Genomic DNA, 18445 nt, shown 5'->3' on the forward strand with positions numbered 1-18445 from the left:
TTACTAGACCAAGATAAGGTCAAAATGGGTACATGATTTAGATATAAAGGGTGATAATGGAAGCAAACCGTTTACCTGTCAGATCTATGGAGAAGGGAAGTATTTATGACCAAACAAGAGATAAAGAACATTATGAAACACAAAATGAATAATTTTGATTACATTAAATTAAAAAGCTTTCGTATAAAGACAAGGCTACCAAGATTAGAAGGGAAACAGAAAAAAAATACAAAAATAAAAAGGGAAGCAGAAAGCTGGGAAACAATATTTACAGCCAGTGTCTCTGATATAGGCCTCATTTCTAAAATATATAGAGAATTGAGTCAAATTTATAAGAATACAAGTAATTCCCCAATTGATAAATGGTCAAAAGATATGAATAGGCAGTTTTCAGATGAAGTTAAAGCTATCTATAGTCATATGAAAAAATGCTCTAAATCACTATTAATTAGACTCAAAAATACAAATTAAAACAACTATGAGGTACTACATCACACCTACCAGATTGGCTAATATGACAGAAAAGGAAAATGACAAATGCTGGAGTGGATGTGGGAAAATTAGAACACTAAAAAAAAAAAAAAGAAAGAAAATTAAAACACTAAAGCATTGTAGGTGGAGTTGTGAACTGATCCAACCATTCTGGAGAGCAATCTGGAACTATACCCAAAGGGTTACAAAACTATGCCTACCCTTTGGCCCAGCAATAGTACTACTAGGTCTGCACTCCAAAGAGATCAAAAAAAGGGAAAAGGATCCACATGTACAAAAATATTTATAGCAGCTCATTTTGTGGTGGCCAAGAATTGGAAATTGTGGGGCTCCCCATCAATTGGGCAAAGGCCAAACAAGTTGTGGTATATGAATGTAATGGAATACTACTGTGCTATAAGAAATGATGAGCAGGCAGAATTTAGAGAAACCTGGAAAATTTTACATGAACTGATGCCGAGGGAAGTGAGAAGAATTAGGAGAATATTGTATACAGTAACAGCAACACTGTGCAATGACCAGCTTTGATACACTTAGCTCTTGTCAGCAATACCATGATCTAAGACAATTCCAAAAGCCTCATGATGGAAAATGCAGTCCACGTCCAGAGAAAGAACTATGGAGTCTGAATGCAGATGGAAACACACTACTTTCTCTTTTTTTGTTGTTGTTTTTTTCTTTCTCACAGTTTTTCCCTTTCGTTCTGATTTTTCTTTCACAACATGACTAATGTGGAAATATTTTTAATATGATTGTACATGTATAGTCTATATCAGATAGCATGCTGTCTTGGGGAGGGCAGGAAGGGGGAAAAAATTTGGAACTCAAAATCTTATAAAAGTGAATGTTGAAAACTAAAAAGAAGGAAGTAAAGAAAGAAAAAAAGAAAAAAAATGTTCTTAGACTTACTGTTTTCTTTCCACCTTACTATTTTTCATTTCTAAAAAACTAGCCTTTTGATGGTTGAAACTGTCTTACTTGTGGCATTTTTAATTGTTTTTGAGACAAACTTATATTAAGCTATAGTTGACACATATCAGTCAAATGAAAAAAATGATTACTTTGAGTACCATTACAAAGATCACCATTCAACTTACTGACCTTATTTTAACTGTTTCTTTTCCTTGGTGTGCTCTGAAGTCTTTCTCATGTTTCCTCAATTGACGCAGCAACTCTGATTTGACTGACAGTTTGCCAAAAGGAAGAGAATCAGCAACAGCAGTTGCAGCAGCCACTAATTCAGGACGCAGCGACTGGTGACTGAAGGAGAATGTGAAAGGAAAGAAAACAAAATATTACATACTGTTTCATCTATCTCTTAAGCAAAATGCAAAATGATGGTCTTGTAATCTATCTTGCCTTTTTTTAAAACAAATTTATTTTGATTTATCAATAATCACTTCCATATGCTTTTGAGTTTAAAATTTTTCTCCCCCTTCCTCCCCACCACCCTCCCCAAGATGGCGCACAATCTGATATAGGCTATACATTTACATTCATATTAAACATATTTTCACATTAGTGATGTCTATCTTGCCTTTTTATACCAGGTCATGTAGCTCCACTAGTTTTAGAACTTAAGGACTCAAAAACAAATTTGAGATCCTCAATATTACTTTGGTTTTAAAACACCCACTTCTTGAAGCACATTTAACCTTAGAATGATGTTGTATTAAATAGATGTGTATGTATATATTATACAACTCACTATTCTAAGCTAATAAAGTAGGGAGGTCAGACTTATTTCAGTAAAAAGTCTGAATTATGTAACATTGTTAAAGATTCAGTTTTATTACTTTCAAGTACAATCTAAGAACAGATAAATAAAATGAAATTAACAATAATTCTTCAGTTCATCACTATATTAGTGTTATTCATGTTTTTCTTCAGTAATTGCATGATTTGAAATTCTGCTAGATTGTTCCTTTCAAATCTTTTCCCTTTCTTTCCATTTCCACTAACACCACCTTAGTCTAGGCACTTTGTAACTCTTAGACTCCTTCAACAGCCTTCCAATTAATTTTCCTGACTCCATCTGTTCCTATTCTAACCTATCTACATACTTATTAGCACATCTTCATGAATCATTGTAGCTGAAAACATTTATTCCCTCAGTGGAAAATTTCTCAGAACTTAGCTTATTCTCTATAGCCTGAGGGCTTGTCATATAGTTTGTCAGAGGGCCTATACTTGAAGCCTATCAATCTTATTATGACCTATCAGAGTTTATACTCCAATGGGCATATTCTTGGGAGAATCCAGGATCACCTACACATCACAATGAAGTACTAGAATTAGATTGGAATGGAGGGAGAACGATGTTTATTTGTTATTAAAAAGCTCAAATTTAGGGCATCTAGGCGGCATGGTGGATCAAGTACCAGCCCTGGAGTTAGGAGGACCTGAGTTAAAAAAGCTCAAATTTAAACAGCACAAATTCAAAGGAAAAAAATGGCATATCAAAACCATCACATCAGGGGCAGCTAGGTGGCACAGCGGATAGAGCACTGGCCCTGGAGTCAGGAGGACCTGAGTTCAAATCCAGCCTCAGACACTTGATATGCACTAGCTCTGTGACCCCACTGCTTAGCCAAAAAAAAAAAAATTAATTAATTAATTAATTAAAAAAAAAACCATCACTTCAAAGAACATTCAGATGAAAATTCAATTTACCTCTCAGGTGAAGAATCTTCCACAGCTGTCTGGCTCACTCTAATTGTCCTCCCCAAATTTTTAAGTTCTTCCTTTTGTGTCTTGGTTGCCTGAGTTTTTGTGTCCTGTAATATGTCTGATGTACTTAATTCAACTTTCATGCCCCTTATAACATCCAACAAGTTCTTCTTTGCCTTTTTCTTTTCATTATCCTGGCTCTCTGGAACACTGTCAGAAATCTTTGCAACAGGAACAGAAGACTCATCTTTCTTGCTGTAGATCACACTGTTTGTGCCAAAACACCTTTGGATTTTGTATTCTGTCCTAGGACAGAAATTTTGAAGAGGAAAGAAAAGAAAAAAGAAATGTATATTATATGAAGGTAATCCAAGAGTTTACACCTATTTGCTACTCTTAATGGTACTCAGGACTTTGAATTTATGCTTTTTAGTCAAAATCAGAGCTTTTCCCCCCTCAAAATTTTACCATTTAATAGCACCACCTTTACCTGTCAATAGCACTACCATTCTCCTGGGTCTGAAGCTTTAATCATCTTTGATTCCTCACATCTAATCACATGTTAAGTCACACTGATTCTGTCTTGGAAATATCTCTCCTGTCTATCCTTTTCCTTTCCATTCCCACTACATTCCTATCCTACCCTCTGCATCTTTTACATTGACTCCTTCAACAGACTTCTAACTGATTTTCCTGACACTGTGTTTTCCTGTTCTAACCAATCCCATATACCAACCAGCAGTTATCTTTCTCATGCATAGATCTCTTTAGGATAAAACCCTCCCCCCCAAAAAACTTCAATAGCTCCCTAAAACCTACTAAAAGCAGTTGGCATTCAACAATTTCTAGCCTTATTTGATACCAACCTACATTTCTAGTATTTTAAAATTTTTCTCATTTATTTTTCAATTAACATATATCTATTTTCTCTCCCTTACACTTCCCCCTTCCCCAGTAGGGGAGGAAAAAAAAAACCTTTTGTAATAAATTATATATAGAGGCCAAAAGTATGTCTTATTCTGCCTCTTGAATCCATCACTACTCTGTCAGAAGATGGGTGGTATGGCTCCTCATTAGTCTTCTGGAATGATGGATGGCCACTGTGTTCAGAGTTCTTAAATCTTTCAAAGTTGTTTGGCACGACAATTTTATCACTATATATGGTGTTCTTCTGGTTCTTCTCACTTCACTCTGCATTATTTCATACATGTCTTCCCAGGTTTGTCTGAAACTATCTCCATTATTTTTTGCAGCATGATAATATTCTATCACATTCATATACCATAATTTGTTTAGCCATTCCCCAGTTGGTGGGCACTCCCTCAGTTTCCAGTTCTTTGCCATTGTATTTATTTGATTTCGTGAGAGTACAGACCTAGCTGTGGTATGGTTGGGTTAATGCATATGCAGTTTAACGACTTTTGGGACTTAGTTTCAAATTGCTTTCCAGAATGGGTATACCAATCCACAGCTCCACTACTAGTACGTTAATATGTCTGTTTTCCAGCAGCCCAATAGCTCTTATTTTTGCAACCTCAGAGTTGCTTAAATATACATTTCTTTTTCCCCCCTTTTTACTTATTTTTAGTTTTCAACATTCACTTCCATAAAATTTTGAGTTCTAAATTTTCTCTCCCTCTCTCCCCTCCCCCAGATGGCATGCAGTCTAAGCTCTACATATACATTTATATTAAACATATTTTCACATTAGTCGTGTTGTAAAGAAGAATTAGAACCAATGGGAGGAACCATGAGAAAGAAGAAACCAAAAAAAAAAAAGAAAGAAAGAGAGAGAGAGAGCAAATAGTATACTTTGATCTATATTGAGACTCCATAGTTATTTTTCTGGATGTGGACAGTATTTCCATCATAAGTCTTTTGGAGTTGTCTTAGGTCCCTGCATTGCTAAGAAGAGCTAAGTCTATTGAGGCTGGTCATAGTACAATGTTGCTGTTACTGTATACAATGTTCTCCTCACTTCAATCAGTATCAGTTCACGTCAGTCTTTTTTTTGGGGGGGGGTGAGTCAATTGGGGTTCAGTGACTTACCCAGAATCACACAGCTAGTGTCTGAGGCTGGATTTGAACTCAGCTCCTCCTGACTCCAGGGCAGATGCTCTATCTACTGTGCCACCTAGCTGCCCCAGTTCATGTAAGTCTTTCCAGGTTTTTCTGAAATCTGCCTGCTCACCATTTCTTACAGAACAATAGTATTCCATTACATTCATATACCACAACTTGTTCAGCCATTCCCCAATTGATGGGCAATCCCTCAATTTCCAATTCTTGGCCACCACAAAAAGAGCTGCTATATTTTTGTACATGTGGGTTGTTTTCCCATTTTTATGATCTCTTTGGGATACTGACCTAGAAGTGGTATTGCTGGGTCAAAGGGTGTACACAGTTTTAGAGTCCTTTAGGCATAGTTCCAAACTGCTCTCCAGAATGGTTGGATCAGTTTACAACTCTACCAACAATGTATTAGTGTTCCCATTTTCCCCACATCTCCAACACTTATCATTTTCCTATTTTGTCATGTTAGCCAATCTGATAGGTGTGATGGGATACCTCATAGTCGTTTTGATCTGCATTAAATGCACATTTCTCTAACTTTTTTATCTAGAGCACATTTTCATATGGCTTTTGATAGGTTTTTCAGCCTTATTTCTACATATGTTATGCTTCAGTCAAATGGAAAAACTCACTAATCAAAAAAGTCATGCAGGTCTTTTCCACTTCCATAACTTTGGTCACATGGCTGAAATGCATACCCCCATTTCTCCCATTTCCATTCTTTTAGGCTTAGATGCTAACTTTTCCATAAAGCTTTCTCTGGTTTCCCCTCAATGAGAACTCTGGTATTTCCTGCCATACTTTGTTTGTACTTCTATACTTGCCAGTATACCAGTCTTCTCTCCCCAATGAGGGTGGGAAGCTCATTATTCGTTTTTGTATTCATTCCTTCAAACATTACTATATGCAGGGAAATAGTATTATGCACTAAAGATATAACATAGGTACTAAAGATATGACAAAAACCTACTCCTAAGGAGTTTCCAATCTAGTCCAGAGGTGGGGAACCTGCCTCAACCCCTGATAGTTAGAAGAATGAGTACAACAAATAACTAAGATGTCCAGAATGACATCCAAGAAGAATGAGCTAAATGCAAAAAATTATGTGAAATTGGAGGGAGAGCTCACTTTGGTGGGGAGACAATGTTGAGGAAGGTCATGTGCCAGTTTTTTCACCTGTAAAATGGGGATAACAGCATCTACATCACACAGTTGTTGTAAGGACCAAATGAAACAACATATAGAAATCACTATGTGAATGAATGTTGGTTATCATTACTATTTATGAAGGAGATGATATCTGAATGGGAATGGAAACCTTCCAGCTATGACAATAAAACACATGCACTAAGGAAGGGGATACAACAAGACCATCAAGTTCAGCTGGAATACAGAATATGATTAGGGGGATTTGTTGTTCAATAGTTTTTCAGTCCTGTCTGACTCTCTGACCCCATTTTGGGATTTTCTTGGCAATGATACTGAAATGGCATTTCCTTCTTCAGATCATCTGAAGCAAACAGGGCTAAATGACTTGTCCTGAGTCAGAGGCAAGATTTGAACTCGCATCTTCCTGTCTCCAGGCCCAGAACTCTATCCACTGTATGATAAAAAAGCCTTGAACGGGGTTGGGAAGAACAGGAAGTTAAAAATAAAGGCTTGGCGTAGTAAGGTTACTGAGGATTAAATTCAACAAACGTTGGTTAGCTACTTGCAAAAAGGAATTAGAATGGGATTTATTATTCCACCAAGGACCTAATGTGATTCTTTACAGCTAATTTAATTATTAATATTACACAATGCACTAGCCTCCCCTTTATACTACAGGAAAACCATGGGGGGTTGGGGGGGGAAGGGTGTGTTTTAGCCACCAAACCCCGCAGGCAGCGAGGAGGCCGGCACGCCGTCCGAAGGGAGGGCCGGGGCTCGGGGACAGAGAGCCCAAGGTTAGGTCCGAGCAAAGGATCGCAGAGAAGGTGGCGAGGAGAGGGCTCCGAGGGCAAAGGTCACGGGGGCGGGGCATGAGACGCGCGCGGTTGCCAGGGTGACCCCCGGGCTCCGGGGTGCGGGGAGCGGAGGGAGAGAGCAGGGCGGTACCTGGCCGGGCCAGGAAGGGGCCACAGTCCCCGAATCTCCATCGCCGCTTCGGAGCCACAGGGGATGCAGGGAAGACGGAGGAGGAGGGGGCGGCTGGGCCCGAGAGCCGAGAAGCGGGAGAACATCGCCGCGGCGAATGAAGAAACGGACCGGAAATCACGCGTTCTCCGTGCTGAACAACATTTCTCTCTTCCTCCCACCTCTTCCGTGTGCGCTCCCTTCCATCCGGCTAGCTACGGAGTTCCGTCACTTGGTTCCGGAGCTGCCAGGAGTCACGCATGACATCACCAGCCCTGGGAGGGGAGCGCGCCTGCGCGGTCCGGTGCTTTAATTCCCAGAGGCGCCCGCGCTGGCCTCTCGCACACGTTAATTTTAGTAACTCCCTTTAGGAGCCTAGAATTTAAGACAGGGAGGGACCTTAGAGGCCAGTTTAATCCAGTTTTAATAAGTAATAATATCTCATTTTACTGGTGATGAAACTGAGTCTCAGAGAGGTTAAAAGATTTTCCCAAGGTCATACAGGGGGCTGATGACACAGGCCTGGGTTTGAATCAAGGTCCCTGGACTCAAATCCTGACATTTACAAATCAAGGAGAGGATGGAGAGGGCATTGAAAGGCTGGACACCTTTGTTCCATTCTCAGCTCTACCGATTAATTTTACCTTTTTTACTTTGGGCAAATCTCATCCCAGCTGAGTCATGCCTGTCTAGCACAGACCCGGAGTCAGGAAGACAGGAGTTCAAAAGTGCCCTGAGACACTGGGCAAGGCACATAACCTCTTTCTGCCTCAGTTGCCCCATTTGTAAAATAAGGATAATAATAGCACCTCTTTTGTAAAATGGGAAAAACCCCTCCAGGGTTGTTAAGGAGAAAATGAATGACATATGTGAAGTTCTTTGCCTACTAGTATTATCCTTTGCACTATTATTATCCTTTTTTCTGGGCCTGTGTTTCCTCCACTGTAAAATGAAGGGGTTGGATCATATGATGAGTAAGATCTCTTTCAGTTCTAAATCTTATAGTTCTGTGGAATCCTCTAAGAAGGGAAAAGGACCTTGGAGAGCACCTTTTCTTTCAACCTTCTCCAAGGAATATGCACACCTTTTCAAAGCACTTTCATGGCATATGAAATTCTTACAACATTCTTGCAACATTCTTACAACCCTAATATATGGGCAGGGTAAGTACTAATATTTCTATTTGATAGAAGAGGAAATAAGCTTAGTGGTTTAGTGAGTTATGCAAGGTCATAAAGCCACAGAACCTGAAGCTGACTTAGTATTCTTTACTTTATGCCTCTTTGACCTTAAATTAGCTCTTCACCCCATTTCCTGCCCTCATGGAGCATATAATCTAATGGGGGGGAGAACCATTTGTTTATAGTAATCAGCATGCATTTATAGAATACCTTTTATTTGCCAAAGTCACATATAAACTTGCATTTATGCTTTGCAAATCTCCTTCTTCAAGAACCTTATGAGGGTGGATAATGCAAGGATTATTTCCATTTTATAGAAGTGGCTTGACCAGGATTGCATAGTAAGTATCATACCCAAGTCTCCTGACTCCAAGTTTAGCACTCTTCCCAATACAGCATACTACCGTAGGTGATAGCTCCAGAGACCAAAAGAGGAAAATGTTCATTTTTCTTTCCCTTGTCATCCCTCCAGAGAGGAAGTGGGGGAAAAAAAAGTTGAACTATAAGTGTCAGAAGCAAGGAGAAGCAATGCCACCAAAGCATGCATTGCTGTGGCAATATTACTTTACAGATCGGAACTCTCATGGCACTTTTAGCATTCTCTAAAATTCCATTAGTGGTACTAATTATCTGAGGAAAAATAGTCCATCAGTATTCTCCCCCTCTCCACCCCACCCAACCTTTGTAGCAAACCATAGTCCTAGGTTAGAAGTGAAATTTAGGTAATTCTGAAAATACAGCCTAAAAGTATAGTTATGGATGTTTTTCTAATACAATATATACTTGAGTGTTTGATTTTGTTTCATTAGACTTATCATTAATTGGATACTTCATGTCTTTTGGGTCTGATGAGAAATACTAAGATTATATGGCTTAATATTATTTCCTCCAAATTAGCCTTTAATATGTGTGTATGTTACATATTTATGTGACATTTTATATCTATAGAATTATAGATATGGAGACTGAAATCTTCATCTCCAAATTCACTGATCTTTCTCCCAGAGAAAGATTCAGTCACTTCTAACTCCAGAGCTACAATCCTATGAAATATCTTGCTCCTGATTGCCAGAAAAAGAAAAATGAAGTTATCTATAACTAGCAATCTATAGATTCCTACATTTCCTATGGTTGTAGTGTGATATCTATAACTAGGAATCTGTAAAGATTCCTCCATTTTCTGGAATATAGACTGGGATAACCAACCAGCAGTCCTTCAGGCACATTCTAAATAGCACTTAAAATTAAGTGTGTCCTTTCTCCAAGGATATAGAAAGACTGACTCATCATTATGTTATTTATGTTCTAATTGAAAGTAGTACTAGTACTATTTTCTTTGAAATATTTACATTGATTTAATGTAGATACATGATGACAACACAAAACCATCAGTAAGAGAAAATATTGTTTTTTTTCCCCATCTACAATGGTTTAAATATTAAATGTTTTGGGGAAGACCTGTCAGAGCCCTTTGTCAATGACAATGATGATTTCTGCTTCCTATTGGTCAAATTGGCCATGCTTTTAACTAATAATAATAACAACTAACATTTATATGGGGCAAGTAGTTGGCACAGTAGATAGATGCCAGGCCTGGAGTCAGGAAGACCAGGGTTCAGATCTAGCCTCAAGACACTTACTAGTTGTGTGACCCTGGGCAAACCCTGTTTTCCTTAGTTTCCTCATCTGTAAAATGAGCTGGAGAAGGAAATGGCAAATCATTCCAATATCTTTGCTAAGAAAACCCCAAATGGGGTCATGAAGGGTTGGACACAACTAAAAATGACTAAACAACAACATTTATATGATGCTTACTGTGTGCTGAGCACCATGCTAAGCACTTCAGAATTATCTTATTTGATCCTCACAACAATCCTGGGAGGTAGGTGCTATTATTATTCCTATTTTACAGATGAGGAAATTGAGGCAAGCAGAAATTAAGTCACTTGTCCAGGGTCACACTGCTAGTAAGTGTCTGAGGCTAGATTTGACCTTAGGTCTTCCTTATACCAGGTCCAGTGCCCCAGACCCTGGACCCCCTAGCTGTCCCATGAGAAAAGTGCTACCCATCAAAGGATCATAGGTTTAATGTTAGAAAGAACTTCAGATATCATCTAATCCAACACCCTCAGTTCAAATTAGGAAACTGATGCCAAAAGAGATGTGTCTCTCCCAGGGTCATAAGGCTAGTAAGTGGCAGAGCTGGGATTCAAACCCAGGTCCTCTGACTCCCCCTCCAGCATTCAGCAGAGTTATACAAGGCAGTAGCTTTGGGGAAGTAGTAAAAACGAAACTTGAAAGTGGAAATACAGCTCTTCCCATACCCCAATCTGTTCTAACACTGATTCACTTCCCCACCCCTCCCCACTCTGGCTACAAACCTGGCCACACCCTCAGTCAGTTACACATGGGCACGCTAGAGCAAGTGTACACACACACACACACACACACACACACACACACACATCCTTTCTATCCTGCCTTTAGCACAAGGCAGACCAGACCAAGTGGAGCCAGTCTTAAGAATGGATTCATTTGGCTTTGTCAGAGATGTCTCATGATACAGTAGCCCTAGTCTGAACAGAGGAGAAAATGGCAACAATCCATACGAAGACATTAGTGAAAAATGTTAATTCCGTTCATCTGTCCACCCAGCTGGTTCTCATTTTCAGTCATCTCCAGGGCCATTTATAAATCTTCCAGTTCCACTGTCAAATTTCCGGCCTGAAGATGATGACACACTGAGACTGATTTGGCAATGGGGTACTTCATTGACAGTAAAACCAGGTTGTCAGCTTGGTTGGAAGAAAAGTTACTATTTCCAAAATCTTGTTTTTGCAGATATTAATAAGTGGAAAGATCTAAATTAAGAAAGAGCAAAGCAAACTTTGGGAACTTAAAGTAACTGTTGCCTTTTAAAAACAAAACTGGAATGCTGTTAATTTCAGAGGAATACTATGTGTTGTAGAGGAGAAAAAATTTTAACTGCATTCATTAGGAGAAAAAAAAAAGACTTTGGACTGCTGGATTCATTAAGTCTTCCCTTCCTTGTCCTCGCAGATAACCAACTTCTATTTGTCTGTGGTAATAGAAAACAATTTAAAACAAATTATACTTTAAATACTACAAATACTTTTTTTTAAGTCAACCAATAGTCAACTTCCTCTTCTGTCCAAATTTTATCAGAGCTGCAAATGTGTGGCAAGTCGACTGATATGAATTTCACTTCCTCTTCTTGTTCCTTGTCCTTGGTTTCCTGATGCTTAGGTAGGTACATGTAAGCCCAAATGAAGAGCAAAATGGTCAAAGGTCAGGGGCAAGAACCAGACAATACAGCAATAAGAATTCACAAAGCAAATAATCAGTTCCTAAATAATAGACAGTTAACAATAAGGGGAAAAAAATTGTAATTGCAAAGTAAAATTTAAAACTACTATATTGCAACATCCTGAAGTTTGGGGATATTAGATACTGTTCAGATCTTTTCCTGGAATGATTCTGAGGAGATGTTGAGAATTAATCAAGCTTTAGACCTGTCATATCTAAGTTTGTGAAACAGGAAATAAATTGATGTCTAAGAAACTGAAAAGGGAAGGATAGTGCAGAGAATATAGTACCTTTTTGTGCCTCTAAAACAAGCTGGTGACATGTTCAGCCTTGAGGTTAAAAGTTGCAAGCAGATATCAAATTTAACAAAGAAGAGTATGTTGTTCTGTAAGGAAGTGGAAGCATAGAGCTGATGTTATACGTAGACTGAATAGGTGGTTGCCAGTATAGTTACAGTAAACAAATATTTAAGTGCATATTATGTGCCAGGGAGTATGATAAGCTCTGGGCATACAAAGAAAGGCAAAAACACAGCCTCTGCAATCAAATAGCTCACATTCTAATAGGAGACAACATGTAAATAACTATGTTTGTACAAATTCACACACCATTTTGGAAGGAAGGAAATAAGCATTTGTATAGTAGCTACTATGTGCCTGGGCTAAGCACTTTACAGTTACTATCTCTTTTAATCTTCATAGCAATCCTGAGAGGTAGGATTTTTATTTTATTTTCCCCACTTTACAGATGGTAAAACTGAGGTAAACAGGGTTAAGTGACTTGCCATGGGTCACACAGCTAATAAGTGTCTGAAGCCAGATTTGAATTACCTAGATGCCTCTATTTCTAGTTTGTATATACTACATGTATTTTTTGTATATACATGTAATATATATGTATATGCACACATACACATATATTGTGTGAACACACACACACACACACACACACACAGGTGGGTGGTACAGTGCATAGAGTACAGGGCCTAGAGTCAGGAAGACTCATCTTCCTAAATTCAAATCTGGCCTCAGACCCTGCACAAGTCACTTAACCCTGTTTGCCTCAGTTTCCTCATCTGTAAAATGAGGTAGAGAAGGAAATGGTAAACCATTTCAGTATCTTTTCAGGAAAACCCCAAATGGGGTCATGAAGAGTTGACCATGACTGAAAATGACTGCACAACAACAATTATATATATAGTAAGTGGTAGGTAATCATTAGCCTCCTGGGTGGGCCAGGAAAGGCTTCTTAGAGAAGGTGGGATTTGAGATGACTTACTGGAGTTTATTGAGTAGAAGGATGACATATACTTTAGAAAAATCACTTTGTCAGCTGAATGGACCTGTTTGAACAGGGGAAGATTCAAGGCAAGGAAATCAATTAGAAAACTACTGCAATAATTAAGACAACAGGAGATCAGAACCTGAATTGGAATGATGGCTGGGTAAGTAGAAAGGATATGTGTGTGAGATGCTAGAAAGGTAGAAATGACAAGATGTGACCACAGATCCAATATATGGGGTGAGTGCCATACATACAAGGAATGGAGAATGACACCAAGTTTTCAGGCCTGGGTGATTGGGAGGATGGTGGTATTCTTGATTTCAGTAGGGAAGTTGAGAAGAGGAAAGATTTTGGAGGAAAAGATAATTAGTTCACTTTTAGGCATGCTGAATTTGAGATGCCAAGGGGATATATAGATCAAGATGTCCAAAAGACACTTGTTGATGAAGAACTGGAGGTCAGGAAAGAGATTAGGGCTGGATTTATGGATCTGGGAATCATTTGCACAGCGGTAATTGAACCTTTGAGAACTTAGGAGATCACCAAGCAGCATAGTGGTGAGGGAAGAGAAGAGGGCCCAGGACAGAGTCTTTGGGGACCTCCAAGGCTGGCTGTGATCTAGATGATCTAGCCAAGGAAGCATATGGAGCGGCCAGAGAGGTAAGAGTATTACCAAGAAAGAGCAGATGTCACTAAAACCTAAAGAGGAAAAAATATCCACGAGGAGATGGTGATCAACAGTGTCAAAGGCTGCAGAGATGTCAAGAAGGTTGACTTTGAAGGGCAGCCAAGTGCCTGGATGTCCTTCTAGTTTAGGGAAGGGGAGGAGAGGAATAAGCATTGATAAGTGCCAAGCACTGTGCATCTGAAATTCCCACCACTGAAACTATTCCTTAATAATAAAAGATTAAAGCATTGCATCTCTGATTCTTTATTTTCCGGAAAAATTCTTCTAAAATGTAAACATATGAGATGAGTAAAGGCTCACATGTAGCCTTGAGCAAGACACTAATGCAATTTATCAGATTACTTGTCTACTAGAAAAGCAAAAAAAAAAAAAAAAAGCAAGTTAAAAGAGGAAATTAGGAATTAGACGTAGTTGAAGGAAGTGTCCATGGGGAAAATGAGTCAAAGCCAAGTTTTGATGCATGGGGCAATCATTCCACCCAAAAGAATGGGCCCTTTGGGAGAGATATAATAAAGAGTCCCAGACAGCTATTGGACCATATGAAGAAGATACTGTGAACCTGGCGGACTAGTGGTGCCAGAGATCCCAAACTTCCCAATACTTCAAAATTTTGTCTGCGATTCATTCTGCAGAGAAAGCTAAACGGGTTTAAAAAAAAAAAAGATATATTGTTACCTTTGTGTTTGAACACTAGTCATTTTCCCTTACTCCTCCCCACCCCCCTTGAACTTTTCCTTGTAACAAAAGAAAACATTTAAAGTCAACTGGCAAAATGTATACAGTATCCACATTCCGCATAAGTAGGAATCATTACAGTCTCTTTCTCTGGAGGAGACAGGTGTGTTTCAGTCAACCAAGAATCTATTAATCTATTAATGCACTGTGTTCAGGCATTGGAAGCACAAAGATGAAGATGAAACAATATTTACCCTCAAAGAGAGGCAGCTAGGTGGTGCAGTCAATAGAGTGCTGGGCTGGGAGTCAAGAATGCTCTAATTCAAATCCAGCTTCAGACCCTTCCAGCTGTGTGACTCCAGGCAAGTCAATTTGCCTCAGTTTCTTCAACAATAAAATGGGGATAATAGCAGCTGCTACCTTACAAAATTATTGTGAAGATCAAATGAAATAACTGTAAAGCACTTAGCACAGTGCATTACACATAGCACTATCAAAAAGCTTACATTTAACAAGGGAAATCAGAACTAGGCAATATGAAAATAACAAAATAGTCCCAGGCCTCAAGAAGTTTATATTCTACTAGAAGTAAGTACTAAGTGCTAAATATAGTATATACAAAATAATACAAAGTTTTAAGGGGGAAAGGGAAAGGCCTTTTTTGGAGGTGACACATGAGCAGGGCTTCGAAAGAAGCTAGAGATTTTCTAAGGGAGAGTGGGTATTGGAAGAGGGGCAGATTCCAGATATGAGAGACCACTTGTTCAAAGGTAAAGAGGTAGAAGCTGGAATGTCACGTGTGGGGAAGAGCTAGAAGGCCAGTGTGACTATGATAGAAAGCATGTGAAAGGGAATAATTTAAAATAAGATGGGAAAGGTAGGTAGAAACCAGACTGTGGGGAGCTTTAAATGCCAGGCTAAATAATGAATTTTTATTTTATCCTAGAGGTGATAGGGAACCATTGAAGAGTTACCATTGCGGGGGGGGGGGGGGGAGTGATATGGTCAGATCTGTGTTTTAGGACTTACATTTGTAGTCATGTGGAGGATAATTTGAAGAGGGAAGAGACTAAAGGGAGACCAACTGCAGGCCATTACAATAATCCACGTAAGAGGTAATGACAGTTAGAACCAGGGTAGATAATATATGAGTAGAGGGAAGGGAGTAAAAGCAAGTGATGTTGTAGGGTTAGGGTTGAAAAATTTGGAAACTGATTGGATATGGGAGTTGATGGAAAAGACAGAGTCAAGGGTAGCTCCAAGGTAGCAAACCTGGGTGACTAGGAGTATTTTATTTTAGAATTTTTTTTGTTTTTTTGTTTTGTTTTGTTTTTTTGGCAATTGGGGTTAAGTGACTTGCCCAGGGTCACACAGCTAGTGTCCAGTGTTTGGTCTGAGGCTGGATTTGAACTCAGGTCCTCCTGACTCCAGAACTGGTGCTCTATCCACTGTGCCACCTAGCTGCACCTATTTTAGAATTTTTAAAAAATTAATTAATTTATTTTTAGTTTTCAACATTCTTGTGTAAGTCACCCAGCTAAAAAGTTTTGACACCAAGCACTGAACACAAGATTTAAGATCTCAAGTTTCGTTCTCTTTCTTTTCTTCCCTTGCCTTTCTTATATTTACTTGGTATATATTATGTATTTATTTATATGTTTACGTGTTGTTTTCCCCAATAGAATTTATATCCTATTGCTCCTTAATGGCCAGGATTGTTTTATTTTATTTTTCTTTGTTTCTCCAGTGCCCAGCTGGCACATAGTAGGTGTTTAAGAAATGTTTGCATGCTTGATTGAAGGAGCTTACAGTTTACCAACATTGGGCCTCAGTTCCCTCATGTGTTAATTGAAGAGGATGGACTAAAAACGGCCTTTACTTTTCCATCTAGATCTAAGTCTATTATTTGAGGCTTTCTGTTTGACTTTAGAAGTGATAGTGGCCAATGATATTTACTGAGTAGAGGAATGACATAGAATTACACTTTAGGAAAAACCAACTCTGAGGAGGATGGATTGAAGTAGGGAGAGACTTGAGTCAAGAATACCAATTGGGAGGCTATTACAATAATTCTAGAGAAAATCAATGAGAAAAGTAGTTATGGCAGTGACTGTGGGAATGGAGAAACAGGATCAGTTGCAAGAAATATCATGGAGGTAGAAAGGATGAGATTTGCCAACTCCTTGGGTATGTGGGGTGAGAATGAGTAAGCAAGTGTAACACCAAGGTTATTAACCTGAGTAAGATGAAGGATGTTAGTATCATTGACAGAAATAGAGAAGTTTAGAAGAAGTATGAGTTTAGGGGAAAGGTAATAAATTCTATTTTGGATATGTTGAGTTTGACGTGTCTATAGGACATGGAGCTTGAAATATCAATGGGCAATTGGTGATGTAGGACTTGAGCTCAGGAGAGAAACTAGGAGTCTCATTAGAAGCATCAGTGTAGAGATAATAATTAAACCCTTGTGAGCTAATGAAGTCATTAAGAGAGGATAGAGACAAAAAAAGGAGAGACCCAGGACAAAGCTTTCTTTGGTATACATTTACACTTAGGCAGAATGATCTGGAAGGTTATCTAGTAAAGGAGACTGAGAAGGAGCAGTCAGACAGTCAGGAAGAGATCAAAGAGAGAACATAGCCAGGAATGAGTATACAGGTGTCTCCCAGGGAGAAGAGAGTATCTAGGAAGAGAGAGTGATTGATCAAAGTTGTCAAATGCTGGTTAAAAAGGATGAAAGCCTGAGCTGGGAGGGAGGGAGGGATTCAGATATCCTAGGTAGGATAGCCCATTTGACTAGGAGGTGTGGGAGGCAGCTTAAATAGCTCAGGAAAGTCAATTATTAAATTTCCAGTGTGAGTGTTTACACCTTGAAAATCAGCAAACACTACCAATCGGGGCTTGATTTATTGTGCTGTTTATTGGCTAGACCAAAGGTGTCAAACAGGGGCCCCAGGCACACGGGCTCATAATTGTCCCAGGAATGACAGAACCAAATTTAAATGTAACTGGGAACTATTTTTAAAATTAAATAAAAATACAATAAAACAGATAATTCATTTTAAAACTAAGTAAATATACAACCCACAGGGATCCTTAAGTGTAGGTTTGTTATGGGCCCTATTTCTATTTGAGTTTGACACCACTCCTCTAGACAAGAAAATGATGGAGAAATGTTAATGCAATCTAGTGTACATTTTTTTTTCCTGGAGGAGAAAGACTGTTAAACATTTACCAGCACACCCCAGCCCATTGGCCACATTGAATAGTTGCATTTTGTAAGTACAGCAGCAGCAGCAGAAACAGAATACATGTGATTTATGATGCAAATCCTTCAGCACCTTCACTAGACAAGTCATGAGTTGTTATGGATAAACAAATTCCTCATCTTGTGACCAATATTTTGTGACCAATATCTCTGTTTAGCTATGCTGGTCCTAGTCTGTTGCTAGGCTCATATTCAAAATCTGTCCAGCTTGTTAGAACCCTCCAGGTTTGTTCTCTGTCTTCATGGGAGAGAGGAGACATCAGAATGGAACTTCAAAGGATTGCTAGGCTGAATTACCAGAAGCACAGAATGCGGGCAGTTATGGTCCTCTGCTGCCCTCTGGTGTTGCACTTAGATCACAGTAGTAATATTGTGTCCAAATCTGACCTCACTATTTTAGGAAAGATTTCAAGACCAAAGGATAAGAGATGGATTTGTGTTCAAGAAATCATGACCAGGACAGTGAAGTGACTGAAAATCATGACATAATAGGACCGGTTGAAGGAATAGGGTATGGTTAGCATAGAGAAGGAAAGACTAAGTGGAGGCATAATAACCATCTGCAAGTATTTGAAGCTGTGTTCTATGAAAGAGCAATTAAGATTTGCTTTGCTTGGTTCCAGAAGAACAGTCCTAGGAGCAGTGAATAGAAGTTGCAGTGAGGTAGATTTC

The 18445-nt window shown here is 38.9% G+C and overlaps 1 protein-coding gene across 1 annotated transcript in view; it reads right to left on the bottom strand.

Moving 5' to 3' along the window:
• MRPS31 (mitochondrial ribosomal protein S31) overlaps positions 1-7550 on the bottom strand; it is a 28651-nt gene extending 21101 nt beyond the window's left edge. Inside the window, exons 1-3 of the mRNA XM_027856932.1 lie at positions 7333-7550; positions 3166-3468; positions 1594-1752 (exon numbers count right to left, since the gene is read on the bottom strand). Of these exons, the coding sequence (XP_027712733.1) occupies positions 1594-1752; positions 3166-3468; positions 7333-7457 (587 nt within the window). The 5' untranslated portion in view covers positions 7458-7550. The remainder of the gene's footprint in view (positions 1-1593; positions 1753-3165; positions 3469-7332) is intronic.
• Positions 7551-18445: the final 10895 nt, after the last annotated feature.

The sequence above is a fragment of the Vombatus ursinus genome, unplaced genomic scaffold (assembly GCF_900497805.2).
Source record: "Vombatus ursinus unplaced genomic scaffold, bare-nosed wombat genome assembly UNPS02011700.1, whole genome shotgun sequence".
Taxonomy (NCBI): Eukaryota; Metazoa; Chordata; class Mammalia; order Diprotodontia; family Vombatidae; genus Vombatus; species Vombatus ursinus.